Raw genomic sequence first — 15376 nt, 5'->3', positions numbered from 1 at the left:
CCTGGGACCAATCATTTATGAATAAATTAAACAGGATCTAGAGGAGGGGATATCTAGTACAATCTCAGTATTTGCGGATGATACTAAATTAGGCATGCCAATATATTCTATGCAGGATGTGGAAACCTTACAAGCAGATCTGAACAAAATAACGGGGTGGACAACTACATGGCAGATGAGGTTTAATGTTGAGAAATGTAAAGTAATGCACTTGGGCGTCAGAAACCAAAAAGCAAGCTACTCACTAGGGGGGGGGGACCTCTGGGTGAGTCTAGGATGGAAAAGGACCTGGGGGCACTGGTAGACAACAGGCTTGGCAGTGGCATGCAATGCCAAGCCGCTGCAAGCAAAGCCGACAGAATACTGGGATGTATAAAAAAGGGGATTCACTCCAGTAATAAAGAGATTATTCTCCCACTCTACAAGACTCTGGTCCAGCCACATCTGGAGTATGCTGTCCAGTTCTGGGCACCGGTCCTCAGGAAGGATGTGCTGGGACTGGAGAGAGTCCAGAGAAGGGCAACAAAAATAATTAGGGGAATGGAGGACATCAGCTATGAGGAAAGACTACAAGCACTGAACCTATTCTCTCTGGAGAAGAGACGATTGAGGGGGGATATGATATCAATGTACAAATACTGTACTGGTGACCCTAGCATAAGGAACAAACTATTCAGAGAAAGGGAATACAATAAGACACGTGGCCACTCACTAAAACTAGAGGAAAGGCGGTTTAACCTTAATATACGTAAGTAGTTCTTCACTGTCAGAGCAGTAAGGATGTGGAATTCTCTTCCTAAAGCAGTGGTATCAGCAGGGAGCATCGATAGTTTCAAAAAACTATTTAAAAAAACGATTAGATGGGCACCTTAAAGACCACAACATACAGGGGTATACAATGTACAACATACAGGGGTATACAATGTACAACATACAGGGGTATACAATGTACGGTAACAGCAAAGACACACACACATCATAGATTGAACTGGATAGACTGATGTCTTTTTTCAACCTCGCAAACTATGTAAGTAGTTTTTAATTTTTAAATAAATGGTCACATATACAGAAGTCCTTGCAGTCTTTCCTTTACAGCAGTGGACCCCAACCAAGGGGCAATATCGTGTGGCCAATTTCCCCCCCCACCAGGGAGGGGGTTGTGATCGGTGGCGATGGGGGCTGGGTGATAATATTGCCCCTCACTGATAGGGTTATAACAGGAATCTATGTGCAGTATTTACAGATCATTAGCAGACAGGTTTGACTGCACAGAGACTCCTATGGAAACGCTATCAGTGAGTGGATCGCGGGACCTCAGATCGGCAGGCTCCTGCATCCATTCATCTCTCCTCACCTTGCACCTGGGGTTTTTCCAAGTCCTGTATGAAATGGACTGAGGGGCCAGATTTTGGCACATGGGCCTTGTGCCAAACCCCCGGGCCACAGACCGGTCCCGGTCTGTGACCTTTTGTGGGCCGCACCATGCGTGGGGGGGTTGGCGGCAGATGGATCTCTATTGGCAGCCACTTGTATTGCCGCCCGGGCTTTGCCTTTGTCCAGGGCCATTTTACCAAATGGGCACGCTGGGCAGCTGCCCGGTGGGCCCCACATGCCCAGCGACCCAGCCGCAGCCAAGCATTAGTCCTGATTCCCGTGTGCATCCCGCTGTCGAACTTAGCAGGTGGCAAGCGCCTGTCGGTCCTGCACTGCTGTCAGGCCACTTGGGCCGTGGAGGGGGAGCCAACAACTGCAGGAATGCCTGTCCGCCTCCACGGGAACAGGCACACACAGGAGGGGGCTTACTGGCAACTTTTGGCCCAGGGGGCAGGTACAAACCAGAGGCGCATGGTGCAGCAACTCAGCCCCCCCCCTCCCTCCCACTCTCCCTCTTCCCCCCATTCCAGGCTGAAGTTCCTCTCCAGGTACTCTCTACTCACCGGCCAAATCTGGGTTCCCAACCTGGCCAGCAGGGGGCAGTTGGGGGGAGCTCGAACAGGGCCGCCTGGGGGAAGAGAGTCTCCAGTGTGGCATGGAACCGGCCTCTGCTCAGACACAGTTTACACAATTCATGCTGGGTGGGAGGACTGCACTCTGTCCTTGTCTTCTTCCCGCACTCAGTAGGTCCGCAGTGGGGACTTTTTACTTCTCTTCATCAGGAACCCTTTAGGCATGTCTTCGGCAGAAGCGGTGCAGCCTTTTTGCAGGGCATCAGAGCAGCCCTGCCCCCTGGCCCTGTCCTCCCCTGCACACAGGGCAGTTGAGTCTGACTCCCATCCACGTGTGTGTTCACCGGACCCAGCAGCCGAACTTGGGAATGGTCATTAGCCTGGTACTGCTGTACCAATAAATATCGCCATATCAATAATTTGCATTTTTATTCCTTAGGGTTCCTCCAGAGGTGGAAGGGTTGCGGGAAAAGCTCTCTGCCTTCTCCATAACAGGCGTTAACCGTGCTATCTCCCTCATGTAGCACAGGAGCCAACAGAGGATAGCTCAGATGGAACTGTTGCCAAGCCAACCCTAAGGACTTCTCATGGCACCTCAGGGTGCGTGGCACCTCAAATGACAAACACTGGTAGCCTTTCTCAACCTTTTTACCTGCTAGAAACCCTTGAAATACCAGACATTCCCTGGAAACTATATCCTAATATGAACTCATAGGAGGTAAGTGGGAAGAATTTCCTGCTTACACAAAACTAAAGATCTTTGGTGTCATTTGGCTGGCATTGGACCTGCAGCTACTGTATGTAGGCAGATGGGAAGTCAAACAGCCAAAGCTGAGGGAACCACTAGCAACCTCTGGAGCAAGGGTGTCAAACACAAGGCCGGGGGCCGAATCTGGCCCACCAGACCATTTCATGTCGCCCTCACACCTCTCCTGAAGCTATGGTGCCCCTCTCATTAAGCAGTCGGACAGAACTCTTCCGCTAGATCTTGGGCTTCTTTGTGCAGCCGCACAGAGGCTCGTGTCCAATACCCCCACAATGTCTCAGCAGTCAGTAGCAGAGAAGAAGACAGAACTGCTCCTAGAGATCCTGTGCCTCTCTGTGTGGCACACCCTATTCTCTGCCTCCACTGGTCTCAGCATTCAGCAGACTCAGGCAGCTGACTCCAGCCTTCCTCTGGTCCTCCTCTAGACCCCGCACTTTCTGCTTCCCAGCTCTGCCCCTAGCTTCTTCCTGGCAGCAGTACATAGTTAGGGGGGTGGACGGAGTGTGAGGGACTCAAGACTTCTGATGGTGGGGGGGGCTCTTGACATCTGTTGTAAGTGGGGTGGGGTGCTCTGGACAACTAGTCTTACAGATGCAACCGGCCCTTTGAGGGCAACCATATTGCTGATGTGGCCCACAATGAAATCGAGTTTGACACCCCTGCTCTGGAGGAACCTTGGTTAAGAATGATCAAAAGGTGTGTGACTCCTGCGCTATCAAAAATGGGAAAGGTGATGATAGCCTGAATATAGCAGGCAGCACCAGTAAGTGTGCCCAAACTAGTGAAGGCAAAAAGTGTAAAAGGGTGCTGCGTCAGAAAAATATGTACTTTTATATAGCTGATAAAAAGGGTGAACTATGTATGTTATAAATAGTATAGAAAAAAACCCCATAAATAAATGCATATATAAGAGTGAACAATAAATAATAAAATATGTGCCCTACGCGTTGCGTCACAGCATGTGACTCCTTCAGGGGTGAAGAAGTCACATGCTGTGACGCAACGCGTAGGGCACCAGAATACTGGACGGGATGTAAGAATAAGCTTGGCGCTTGTGGATGCAACACATTGTATACTCTGCTGAAAAGTGAGTACCTCACTGTATAAGGGTGTAAAAGGGTGCTGCGCTATGTGGCTATCGGAAAAATATGTATTTTTATGTAGCTGATAAAAAGGGTGTACTATGCATGTTAGAAATAGTATAGAAAATAGAAACCATAAATAAATGCATATATAAGAGTGAACAATAAACAAATACGTGCCCTACGCGTTGCGTCACAGCATGTGACTTCTTCAGGGATGAAGAAGTCACGTAGGGCACCCAGAATACCAGAAGGGATGTAAGAAGGAGCTTGACACTCGTGGATGCAACACATTGTATACTCTGCTGAAAAGTGAGTACCTCACTGTATACCTAATAAAAACCTTACCTTTTAAAAATGGGATGACGCTATGGGCCTCCAATATTCATTTTTACATATCCCATACAGAGAACATCACAGTTAGAGAATGAGGGGACACACCATACCCTAGGAGAAGCAGCTGAGGATTTGCAACTTATGCTGTTACCGTACAGTAAGGTGAGAGGCTTGAACACTCAAAGGTGTCACCCACACTGAAGATTTGCACTTTTCTGGATTGTAGTCACTTAAGGAGCACTTGTGCACTTTATATTTATTCAGTCACTGTTTTTAGTGTCATTTTTCCAAGCTTGTTACAAAGCACTTCGGTGAAAGAGTTCATTATTATCACCATCATTCACTCCAATCAATTGTGATGACTGTTTCATTTCCATTTATTTGTTTGCACTGGATGCACACATATTTATTTATTGTTCACTCTTATATATGCATTTATTTATGGATTCTATTTGGATAAGAATAATTGATCTAGATGCAAACATTACATTTAGATGGGGGAACTTCGGCTTACGACAGGGTCCCTACACTGGCTTGCAATGTATGAGAACCTGATTATGACTGGGGAGGATTGGACCTCTTTGGTGGATACAGCAAGGTGCTTGTCCGGGGCTGACTGGCAACCTTCGGCCCAGGGGGCAAGTACAAACCAGAAGCCCAAGGTGCAGCAAACCGGCTTCACTCCCACTATCCCTCTTCCCGGCTTCCTCCTGACCCCCATTCCAGACTAAAGCTCCACTCCTGGTACTTTCTAGTCATCGGCCAAACCAGGGTCCTGGCCTGGACAGCAGGGGGCGGTTGGGGGGAGCTGGGAAACCTTGATCTGGGGAGAGTCTGCAGTGGGGCATGGAAACGGCCTCTGCTCAGACACAGTTTACACCATCCATGCTGGGGGGGGGGGGGGTAAAGTTCTGTGCTCTGTCCTTGTCCTTATCCCGCACTCAGTAGGTCAGCGGTGGGGACTTTTTAATTCTCTTCAACAGAAGAGATTGGGTCTTTTGGCATGTCTGTGGCAGAAGCGGTGCAGCCTTTTTACGGGGCATCAGAGCGGCCCAGGGGGGCAATTGCCCCCCTGCCCCCTGACCCATTCCTCCCCTGGTGCTTGTTAATCTCACACAGGGATTTCCCATCTCATGGAAGTGACTCGTTCCAGGATGGCAAACACAGATATCGTAATTTTATCTTAAGTAGCCCCAGCATGTAAATGACAGTAATCGTATTGCAATGTGTATGTGAAGAAGGCAAATTCCAATGGTTACCTTTCTCTTTTGACATTTTCTTTATACTGCTTCCCATGTCCTGCTCACTGAGGTCTCCTTCCCTGGAGCTGGGCAGCATTGCTGAGGGCGAGAGATAAAATAACTAAGAAGCAACAATAGATCCATCACAGATTTCAAATACTACTTTATCGGAACACATATCCAAATCTACTTACAACATTTAAAGTAGAACCATAGGCAAAACCTTTTTCTTTTTTATTTCCTTTTCGAGTATAGGAGGGTTATAACTAGGGATCGACTGATTATCGGCAGAGCCGATATATTGGGGGCCGATCTGTACTTTCCCCGATATATCGGAATTGGCCCAGGAGGTGACCAATATTGCCGATATTTCGTAAAGTGCTTGTACCGGAGTGATGCCTGCAGCTAGAAACATCACCCCGGTACCGGCATCCATAGCAGACGGTTCGGCTGTCTTTTAATGACAACCAATGCGGCTGAGAAGCCGCTCGGCTGTCATTACAATGAGCGGGAGGGGACTCCCCCCGGGGACTACCCCCCTCCCTCCGCGGCTCGCCCGGGTCTCCTGTCCAACCAGGAAATCCGGGCAACCAGCCTGCACGGCCGCCAAAGACCCGATCAAAGTCGCATTCGGCTCCGATTGGGTCTCCATGCAAAAACCCGGACGTGATGTCACGGCGCCAGATTAAAAAAAAATGACAGCATTCAAAACAGCCAAACTTGGCGTTTTGAATGCTTTTAAGTGCAGAGGAGGGGTTTGGGGTCTTTTAGACCCCCAGATCCCTCCACAAGAGTACCTGTAAAAAAAAAAAAAAAAAATTTACATGTCCGAAAATATTGGCCAATATCGGCCGATACCGACATGTGATGACCAAAATATCGGTATCGGCAATAAAAAAACGATATCGGTCGATCACTAGTTATAACCTCTGTCAAAAATAAGGTTGGCGAACCAATGAATGCGCTAACCAGTAATTTTAAATATAATGAGAATATAAATAATGAAGGCAAAATAAATGAAAAGCAATAGCAGCCAATTTCTGTAGTGTCACCACATACAAGAACAATGATAAGGAAGATCAAATTGGCGCTAAAGCAAAAAGAAACACATACATACATTCATATACGCTGTATGATCCGGGGACCCCGTGGTCCTGATACTTCAGTTAATATTTTTATTAATAAATCCTCCTTTTACATACTATACCATGGAGATAATTTGTTTTTCATGAGCTGACCTTTTACTACTATGTGCAGCACCCTCCTAGGTAGGTGCTAGTGAGGACATGGCTCGGTTTGGCAGGCGGTGAGTGTAGCACCCTCCTAGGAAGGTGCTAGTGAGGACATGCCTCGGTTTGGCAGGCGGTCAGTGTAGCACCCTCCTAGGTAGGTGCTAGTGAGGACATGGCTCGGTTTGGCAGGCGGTGAGTGTAGCACCCTCCTAGGAAGGTGCTAGTGAGGACATGCCTCGGTTTGGTGGGGGGTGAGTGTAGCACCCTCCTAGGTAGGTGCTAGTGAGGACATGGCTCGGTTTGGCAGGCGGTGAGTGTAGCCCCCTCCTAGGTAGGTACTAGTGAGGACATGGCTAGGTTTGGCGGGGGGTGAGTGTAGCACCCTCCTAGGTAGGTGCTAGTGAGAACATGGCTCGGTTTGGCGGGGGGTGAGTGTAGCATCCTCCTAGGTAGGTGCTAGTGAGGATATGGCTCGGTTTGGCGGGGGGTGAGTGTAGTACCCTCCTAGGAAGGTTCTAGTGAGGACATGGCTCGGTTTGGCAGGCGGTGAGTGTAGCACCCTCCTAGGTAGGTGCTAGTGAGGACATGGCTCAGTTTGGCAGGGGGGTGAGTGTAGCACCCTCCTAGGTAGGTGCTAGTGAGGACATGGCTCAGTTTGGCAGGGGGGTGAGTGTAGCACCCTCCTAGGTAGGTGCTAGTGAGGACATGGCTCGGTTTGGCGGGGGGTGAGTGTAGCACCCTCCTAGGTAGGTGCTAGTGAGGACATGGCTCGGTTTGGCGGGGGGTGAGTGTAGCACCCTCCTAGGTAGGTGCTAGTGAGGACATGGCTCGGTTTGGCGGGGGGTGAGTGTAGCACCCTCCTAGGTAGGTGCTAGTGAGGACATGGCTCGGTTTGGCAGGCGGTGAGTGTAGCACCCTCCTAGGTAGGTGCTAGTGAGGACATGGCTCGGTTTGGCGGGGGGTGAGTGTAGCACCCTCCTAGGTAGGTGCTAGTGAGGACATGGCTCGGTTTGGCGGGGGGTGAGTGTAGCACCCTCCTAGGTAGCTGCTACTGAGAGAGTATAGTTTTTGGCTCTGTCTGCCTATCAGAGGAGCAGCAGGCAAATCTGTATTGCTTTCTGCCTACCAGAGAGCAGGATCTGTGAGTTAGGTCTGCTCAGTGTGTGATTCATTGGGTTTAGAGAGTGTTTCACACTGGTCCAATAGGGAGGCATATTGGACAGTGGGAGGAAACCTGACCAATTGATACATAGGCTTTGATAAAGTCCTGGTGATTGGTAGAGACAGGCTGTCTCAGTGCATTCTGGAATACTGTATAAAAGCCAGGAGCACCTGTGCTGTGGGTTCTTTGGCTGGCGAGCAGAGTCCTGGGAGGGAGGGTGGCGGCTGCCTCCTCCTCAGTATTGGTGGCACGTGGTCACAGGCTGTCGGGCCTGGGGATCAAAGGAACGTAACTGAACCCAGAGGTCCAGAAGAACTGTCTAAAGGGGGAGAAACACTGGAGAACAGTATCGTGAGTACAGGGTATTGTGTCGAGGGGCCTGACCTGAGGGGAGCCACCCTGGAGTAGTATAGTCAAAGGACGGGTGTCAGTGTGTCAAGTGAAAGGGGATACTAGGAGAGTATCCTGAAGAGAATTCGTTCGTCAAGTCTTCTGGATAGAGACTTAATCCAAATTCACCTAGTGGCAGGGTGAATCAGCAGCCTGGCTGCATCATCAGACAGGAATCCTCATATCTTGTGAATAGTTAATTTGGAGTATCCCACTATTCTCTTCTCCCATCCCTATTTAAAATAAAACACCAAAAACAACTACAAACCACTGGACAGATCATTGACTGAGCCAAGAAGTAAAGTGTTAAATTGTGAACACCAAAGTTGCTAACGGTAACCCAGGGGGACCCAAAAGTGTAATATCCAGCCGTCCTCAAGGGGGCAGTGCTACATATGGAAGACTTCTTACAACTGGATTGTTTTGAATGTGCCTATTATCCTCGATTATGGTGAGCGGCCGCTGAACTCATTGGTTGGATAAGCGCTGGTTTTGTTTGGGATTTTACAGACATGTCCCCTCTATCATTGAAATATCATCACTTAATATTTGTGGGCTTTTATATATATTTTTGATTTTTTTCACAAACTTTTATGGACTTTGAAAATATTTATATATTTTTTCCTTTCACCTTTTACTGCACTACCTCCATGTGGGTTTAATTATTCACTTGTGTTTTCATTTAAGCATGTCTTGCACATTAGTGTGTCTATGCACATTCTATATACTGGAACACTTGGATTTATCCGATGGTCCTTTTATGTATATGTTGCTTTTGCGCGGATTTGATCTTCCTTATCATTATAACTGCAGCAGCTGGTCAGCATGTGGTTAAAGGGGGCACAGATAGCAATAAAAACTGGATAGGTGTTCTAATCCCCCTCCACTCTAGAAATAATACATTGAAAATGTTGGATGTTATACTTAAACATTGTGGATCCAGTTTTTTTGTTTTGCTTTTTTGGGGGGGGGTTGTTTTAAACTTTACTGAGTGCAGCTACACTTTTTAGATTTATTTGAAATATAAAAAGCTTAAGTCTTGTCTAAAAAAAAAAAAAAAAAAAAAGCAGCTTTTGCTGCAACACTCACCTGCTCTTCAGAGCTTTCCCACTGAGGCGCACCATTCCCACCATCCCACTCAACACAGAAGGGGACCTTAGCTGATGCCACTTCCTTTAAGCCCAGAGTGTCAAGTACTCAAATAAGTATGCCATAGAGAACAGCGCCACATTTTTACATGTAGCGACTCTCGAAATTGCGGCCCGAATGTGATCCTTTGCTTGCGTTTATCCGACACCTGGAGGCACTTTTCCTCTCACTGATGCAAGATACTATTCCTCCTGCTAACACCAACAATGGGGCATAATTGCTGCTACTGAAATCAACAACGGGCATTTTTTCTCCCATTGGTACCAACAGTGGGAGTACTATTCTTCCACTGACACCAATGATGGGGCACTATTCCTCCCACTGACACCAATGATGGGGCACTATTCTTCCACTGACACCAATAATGGGACACTATTCCTCCCACTGACAACAATGATGGGGCACTATTCTTCCACTGACACCAATAATGGGACACTATTGCTCCCACTGACACCAATGATGGGACACTATTCCTCCCATGGACACCAATGATGGGACACTATTCCTCCCATTGACACCAATGATGGGACACTATTCCTCCCACTGACACCAATGATGGGGCACTATTCCTCCCACGGACACCAATGATGGGACACTATTCCTCCCATTGACACCAATGATGGGGCACTATTCCTCCCACTGATACCAATGATGGGGCACTATTCCCCCCACTGACACCAATGATGGGACACTATTCCTCCCACTGACACCAATGATGGGACACTATTCCTCCCACTGACACCAATGATGGGACACTATTCCTCCCACTGACACCAATGATGGGACACTATTCCTCCCACTGACACCAATGATGGGACACTATTCCTTCCACTGACACCAATGATGGGACACTATTCCTCCCACTGACACCAATGATGGGGCACTATTGCTCCCACTGACCCCAATGATGGGGCACTAATCCTCCCACTGACACCAATGATGGGACACAATTCCACCCACTGACACCAATGACGGGGCGCTATTCCTCCCACTGACACCAATGATGGGGCACTATTCCTCCCACTGACACCAATGATGGGGCACTATTCCTCCCACTGACACCAATGATGGGGCACTATACCTCCCACTGATATCAATGACGGGGCGCTATTCCTCCCACTGACACCAATGATGGGACACTATTCCTCCCACTGACATCAATGATGGGACACTATTGTTCCACTGACATCAATGATGAGCCACTATTCCTCCCCCTAATGCCAAAGCTGCACTGTTTACTTCCACTAATGCCACAATAATTTTTACTCCCAATGGTCACACTCCAGCCCCCCCAAAAGTCTGAAGGACAGAAAATTGGCCTTTTGTTTAGAAAGTTTGGAGACCCCTGCTTTATAACATTCAAGACCATCTCACCTCCAGAACTACATGAAGAGGACCTGTGCGGATATTGACAGACAGATAGCCTGCCACGGTCTAAAGATGCAGTTAGTGCCTGTTTCAGTAGTGAAAGGGCCCCTGATCAGGTGTGAGGCTTATTGGAGACAGGTGAGTTTTGCCCACAAAAGAACATATCCTCCATTTAACCAGCACTCCCTCCTCAGGGGACAGATTGCTGCAGGAGCCGGGGTGTACAGCTGGATATGCAAGGAGCATGTGTCCAGGCCTATCTGGCCATACAGGTAGGAACCATGAAAAACCCAATGTCAAAAAAAATATTCAGTATGTGCTGAAGGTGGCTAAGGGTCTAAGCTAGTGATGGCGAACCTTGGCACCCCAGATGTTTTGGAACTACATTTCCCATGATGCTTACCTACACTGCAGAGTGTATAAGCGTCATAAGAAATGTCGTTCCAAAACATCTGGGGTGCCAAGGTTCCCCATCACTGGTATAAGCCCACCAAATAGCCAGGAGGCTGAATAGGATTTGTATCTGTTGTGACAGTGCGAGGCTCTGTCACCGTGGAGTTGGTCAATAAAAGGACACAGGGCTTGCACCTTTGCAGAGTGCAGGACTATGGAGCGTTAATTTTGAGCGGAGACTTTTGCAGATTTCTCTGTATTTTGGTTCTTCCAGACGGGGCTCCTTATTTTGGAGATTTCAAAGTGACTTGGGAGGGAAAAATCTCCAATCCAGTGTTTGTGCCTTGTGGACAACCACCAGGTTGTGTGCCCAAGCACGCAAAGCCCTTATAATGATGGTCTGGTGAGAGTTGCAGGTGGAGTAGAAGTAGGGGTTGGTGTTTTCGCGCAGTTGCCGCAGCAAGGAGGGAGGTGTGCTGCTGTTTAGGAACCAAGCAGTGGCGTAGCGTGGGGGGTGCAGGGGGGGCAAGCCGCACCGGGCGCAACATCTGGGGGGGCGCATCCGCAGTGTCACTCTGTCTGTCTGACTCTGACATACGCCCGAGCCCACCCATTGTGTGACAATATCGAATTAAAATTCGCTATTGTCACACGGATCCTCCTCCTGGCCAATCAGGATTGGCTGAAAGGCGAACCCATGCCATTGGCCGAGGAGGAGGCGGGAGGACTCGAGGAGACGCGGAGGACTCGAGAAGATGTGGGGAACTGAGGAGAAGCCGCTACTGCAGGTAAGTCTCTCTGCAATGAAAGGGGGCACGCTGGTCTCTCTGCATTGAAGGGGGGCATGCTGGTCTGTCTGCATTGAAAGGGGGCACGATGATCTCTCTGCATTGAAAGGGAGCACGCTGGTCATTCTGCACTGAAAGGGGGCATGCTGCTCATTCTGCATTGAATGGGGGCATGCTGGTCATTCTGCATTGAAAGGGGGCACGCTGGTCTCTCTGCATTGAAAGGGGGCACGCTGGTCATTCAAACTTGTATTTAGATGCATTTTACTTTAATTACATCAGTATTTTCATAAAAAACAATACATGTGCTTAGGGGGTAAGGGTTTCTTTAACGAATCTAGTGGAAGAGACTCGAGTGCTAAAATCCTGCGGGTTAGGGGGCGCGAATTACTTGCCTTGCCCCGGGTGCTGACAACCCACGATACGCCACTGGAACCAAGGCAATATCCTCGAGATGACACTCCATGTGGTAGAGGTACAGGGTCAGTGGACTAAGAATTAGGCCAGCTGGGAGAGTCTAGAAGACTACAGCTGAGAAAACTGGGAGAGAGAGTCCTGGGGACCAGAGGGAACCGGGAGTCTCTGAGGAGTGAGAAAGCCTAGGACGTCAGGAGAACCCTTTCGTAGAGGCCAGGAGCGGGCCTGCACAGCATGGTACTGCGAACGAGGCTGAGAGAGCCTCAATAGCCAAGTAGCCTGGGAGACCAAAACAGAGCCGAGATACTGCTGACCAGAGAGCCAGGTGGCTCAGCATTTTCCATTGTGTATTTTGCTGGAGAAGACCCACTGCTTGGGAAACTTTATGTTGGACTTTTGTTTCTGTCATTTTAATAAAAAAGTTGGCTACCAAGCCCTTAACCACTTGCGGCGGTCAGCCCCGGCCAGGCAGAGTGACGTTAATTAAAGTCACTAGCCTGGGAGGGTCTGGGGAGCGAGCGCGCGGAGGCGCGCTCTCGCGCGGTCACGGACCCCCCCGCGCGTGTGACCGGCGGACCCGATGTCCGCCGGTCACTCGGCGATCGTTGGGGGAGAGGGAGAAAGTCAGGCGGCTTGTGTAAGCAAGCCACCTGTCATTCTCCTCGCTGTAAAGACACTGATCACATGGATCTACTATGTAGAGCCGTTGATCAGTGTCCTTACACCTCAAGCCACAGCCAATCACAGTATAAAGCACGCCCCTAGGGACACACATAGCTTCGCCCTTTAAAAAAAAAGTTAATCCCTTCACTGCCAGTGTATTTTTACAGTAACAGTGCATATGTATAGCACTGATTACTGTAGAAATGTCACTGGTAACCCCAAAAGTGTCAAAAATGTCAGTCAAGGGTCCGATCTGTCTGCCGCAATGTCGCAGTACCGCAAAAAAAAAAAATCGCAGATCGCCGCCATTACGCGTTTAAAAAAAACAACAAAAATGACAAAAATCTTTCCCTTAGTTAGTAAACGCAATAACTTTTGCCCAAACCAATCAAAATACGCTTTTTGCGATTTTTTTTACCAAACATAGGTAGGATAAAACAAATTGGCCGAAAATGTTAAAAAATTTTGATTTTTACATTTTTTTTGGGGGGAATTTCAAATAAAAAAATGTGAAAAATATTGTTATTTTTGCAAAATTTACGCTCTTTTTTTGTTTATAGCGCAAAAAGTAAAAAGCGCACAGGTGATCAAATACCACCAAAAGAAAGCTCTGTTTGTGGGGAAAAAAAGGACGTCAAATTCGTTTAGGTACAGCGTCGAACGACCGCGCAATTGTCCGTTAAAGTCACGCAGTGCCGAATCGCAAAATACCCCCTGGTCGTTTAGCAGCCAAATCCTCCGGGGCTTAAGTGGTTAAATTCAGTTCCATCTGACAAGGACTTCATCAAACAACGCATCTACCACTGAACTAATATTTCCCTGAGTCACACTGTGTGATGTTGAAAACAACCATGCGAGGGTAAAGCTTTTTATTAAGGGGTTTTGTGGATAGTTAAAAGAGGACAGAAGCCCTAAAATGGATGCTGCAGGATGGACCGAGTCTTTCAAAATTTTCGAGTTGAAGTTAAAACTGGAGGGAGAACTTGGTGGAGAATGCGGGAAAACATGAAGCTAGTTCTGTTTGGAGTCTGCTGACCCCCCACTGAAGAGTTCTCTCGTGAAGTTTATGCAAATTAAACTTTTTATGCTCTGTACTAGGAAGCATTTAGGAGACACAGCACACCGTGTGTGGCAGCCTTCAAAGTGACATTATTTTGCAGGATCTATACCAGTTGCTACAAACAGAAATAACTGCAGAATGGGGCTCTTTAAGGGGGATATGAGAAACCTGAAATTGAGCTTTAAGTTTGAATATCTACACATTTGTCTGTAGATAACTTTGCCCATGCACGCAAACATAACGTCAGAAGTGAGCAACATACAGGACATGTCCACATCATATCTCCTAGGGAAAACATGGATTGTGATAATTGTGCTACAGAGTGATAAAGAGAGCCCCAGGCAACTGGAGGAGTTTAAAGTGTATGATGACCCTAACATTGCACTATTATTTGCCTTGAACAGAGCACTGAGGGCGGCACTCGGTATGAGGGCCACATTATATAATTTACAAAATTTTGGTGCACCAAAAAACACTCCACTGATTCTGGCTGTGGGCCACAAAGTCTTGCACTAGGCCGGATGTGGCCTGTGGGCCATAATTTGGAGACCCCTGCTCTACATCAATAGTCCTGCCTGCAGTTTGGGAATTATCTTCCTGCAGTACAAATGGGTAAAAAAATTGGGTTTCCAGGTCTGGGAAAGAAGGTAGTGAGGTGGACAGATGTACCACAACTACTGTAACCCTGAGCAGCAGGCTTTGCTTTCTACAAGTAAGTACAGTCAGGTCCATAAATATTGGGACATGGACACAATTCTAATCTTTTTGGCTCTATACACCACCACAATGGATTTGAAATGAAACAAACAAGATGTACTTTAACTGCAGACTTTCAGCTTTAATTTGAGGGTATTTACATCCAAATCAGGTGAACGGTGTAGGAATTACAACAGTTTGTATATGTGCCTCACTTTTTAAGGGATCAAAAGTAATGGGACAATTGGCTGCTCAGCTGTTCCATGGCCAGGTGTGTGTTATTCCCTCATTATCCCATTTACAAGGAGCAGATAAAAGTTCCAGAGTTCATTTCAAGTGTGCTATTTGCATTTGGAATCTGTTGCTGTCAACTCTCAATATGAGATCCAAAGAGCTGTCACTATCAGTGAAGTAAGCCATCATTAGGCTGAAAAAACAAAACAAACCCATCAGAGAGATAGCAAAAACATTAGGTGTGGCCAAATCAACTGTTTGGAACATCCTTAAAAAGAAAGAACGCACCGGTGAGCTCAGCAACACCAAAAGACCCGGAAGACCACAGAAAACAACTGTGGTGGATGACCGAAGAAATCTTTCCCTGGTGAAGAAAACACCCTTCACAACAAGAACACTCTCCAGGAGGTAGGTGTATGTGTGTCAGATCAAGATCACTCTCCAGGAGGTAGG

The 15376-nt window shown here is 47.7% G+C and overlaps 1 protein-coding gene across 4 annotated transcripts in view; it reads right to left on the bottom strand.

Moving 5' to 3' along the window:
- Window positions 1–15376, bottom strand: part of DACH2 (dachshund family transcription factor 2) — a 680850-nt gene that overhangs the window by 151688 nt on the left and 513786 nt on the right. For all 4 annotated transcript variants that reach the window (XM_082263125.1, XM_082263126.1, XM_082263127.1 and 1 more), the window contains one exon: window positions 5390–5470. In XM_082263125.1, the coding sequence (XP_082119251.1) occupies window positions 5390–5470 (81 nt within the window). The remainder of the gene's footprint in view (window positions 1–5389; window positions 5471–15376) is intronic.

This window comes from Pelophylax lessonae (assembly GCF_965119305.1).
Source record: "Pelophylax lessonae genome assembly, chromosome: 7".
Taxonomy (NCBI): domain Eukaryota; kingdom Metazoa; phylum Chordata; class Amphibia; order Anura; family Ranidae; genus Pelophylax; species Pelophylax lessonae.
Note: the sequence above shows the minus strand (reverse complement) of the source record. Positions and strands in the feature narration are given on the sequence as shown.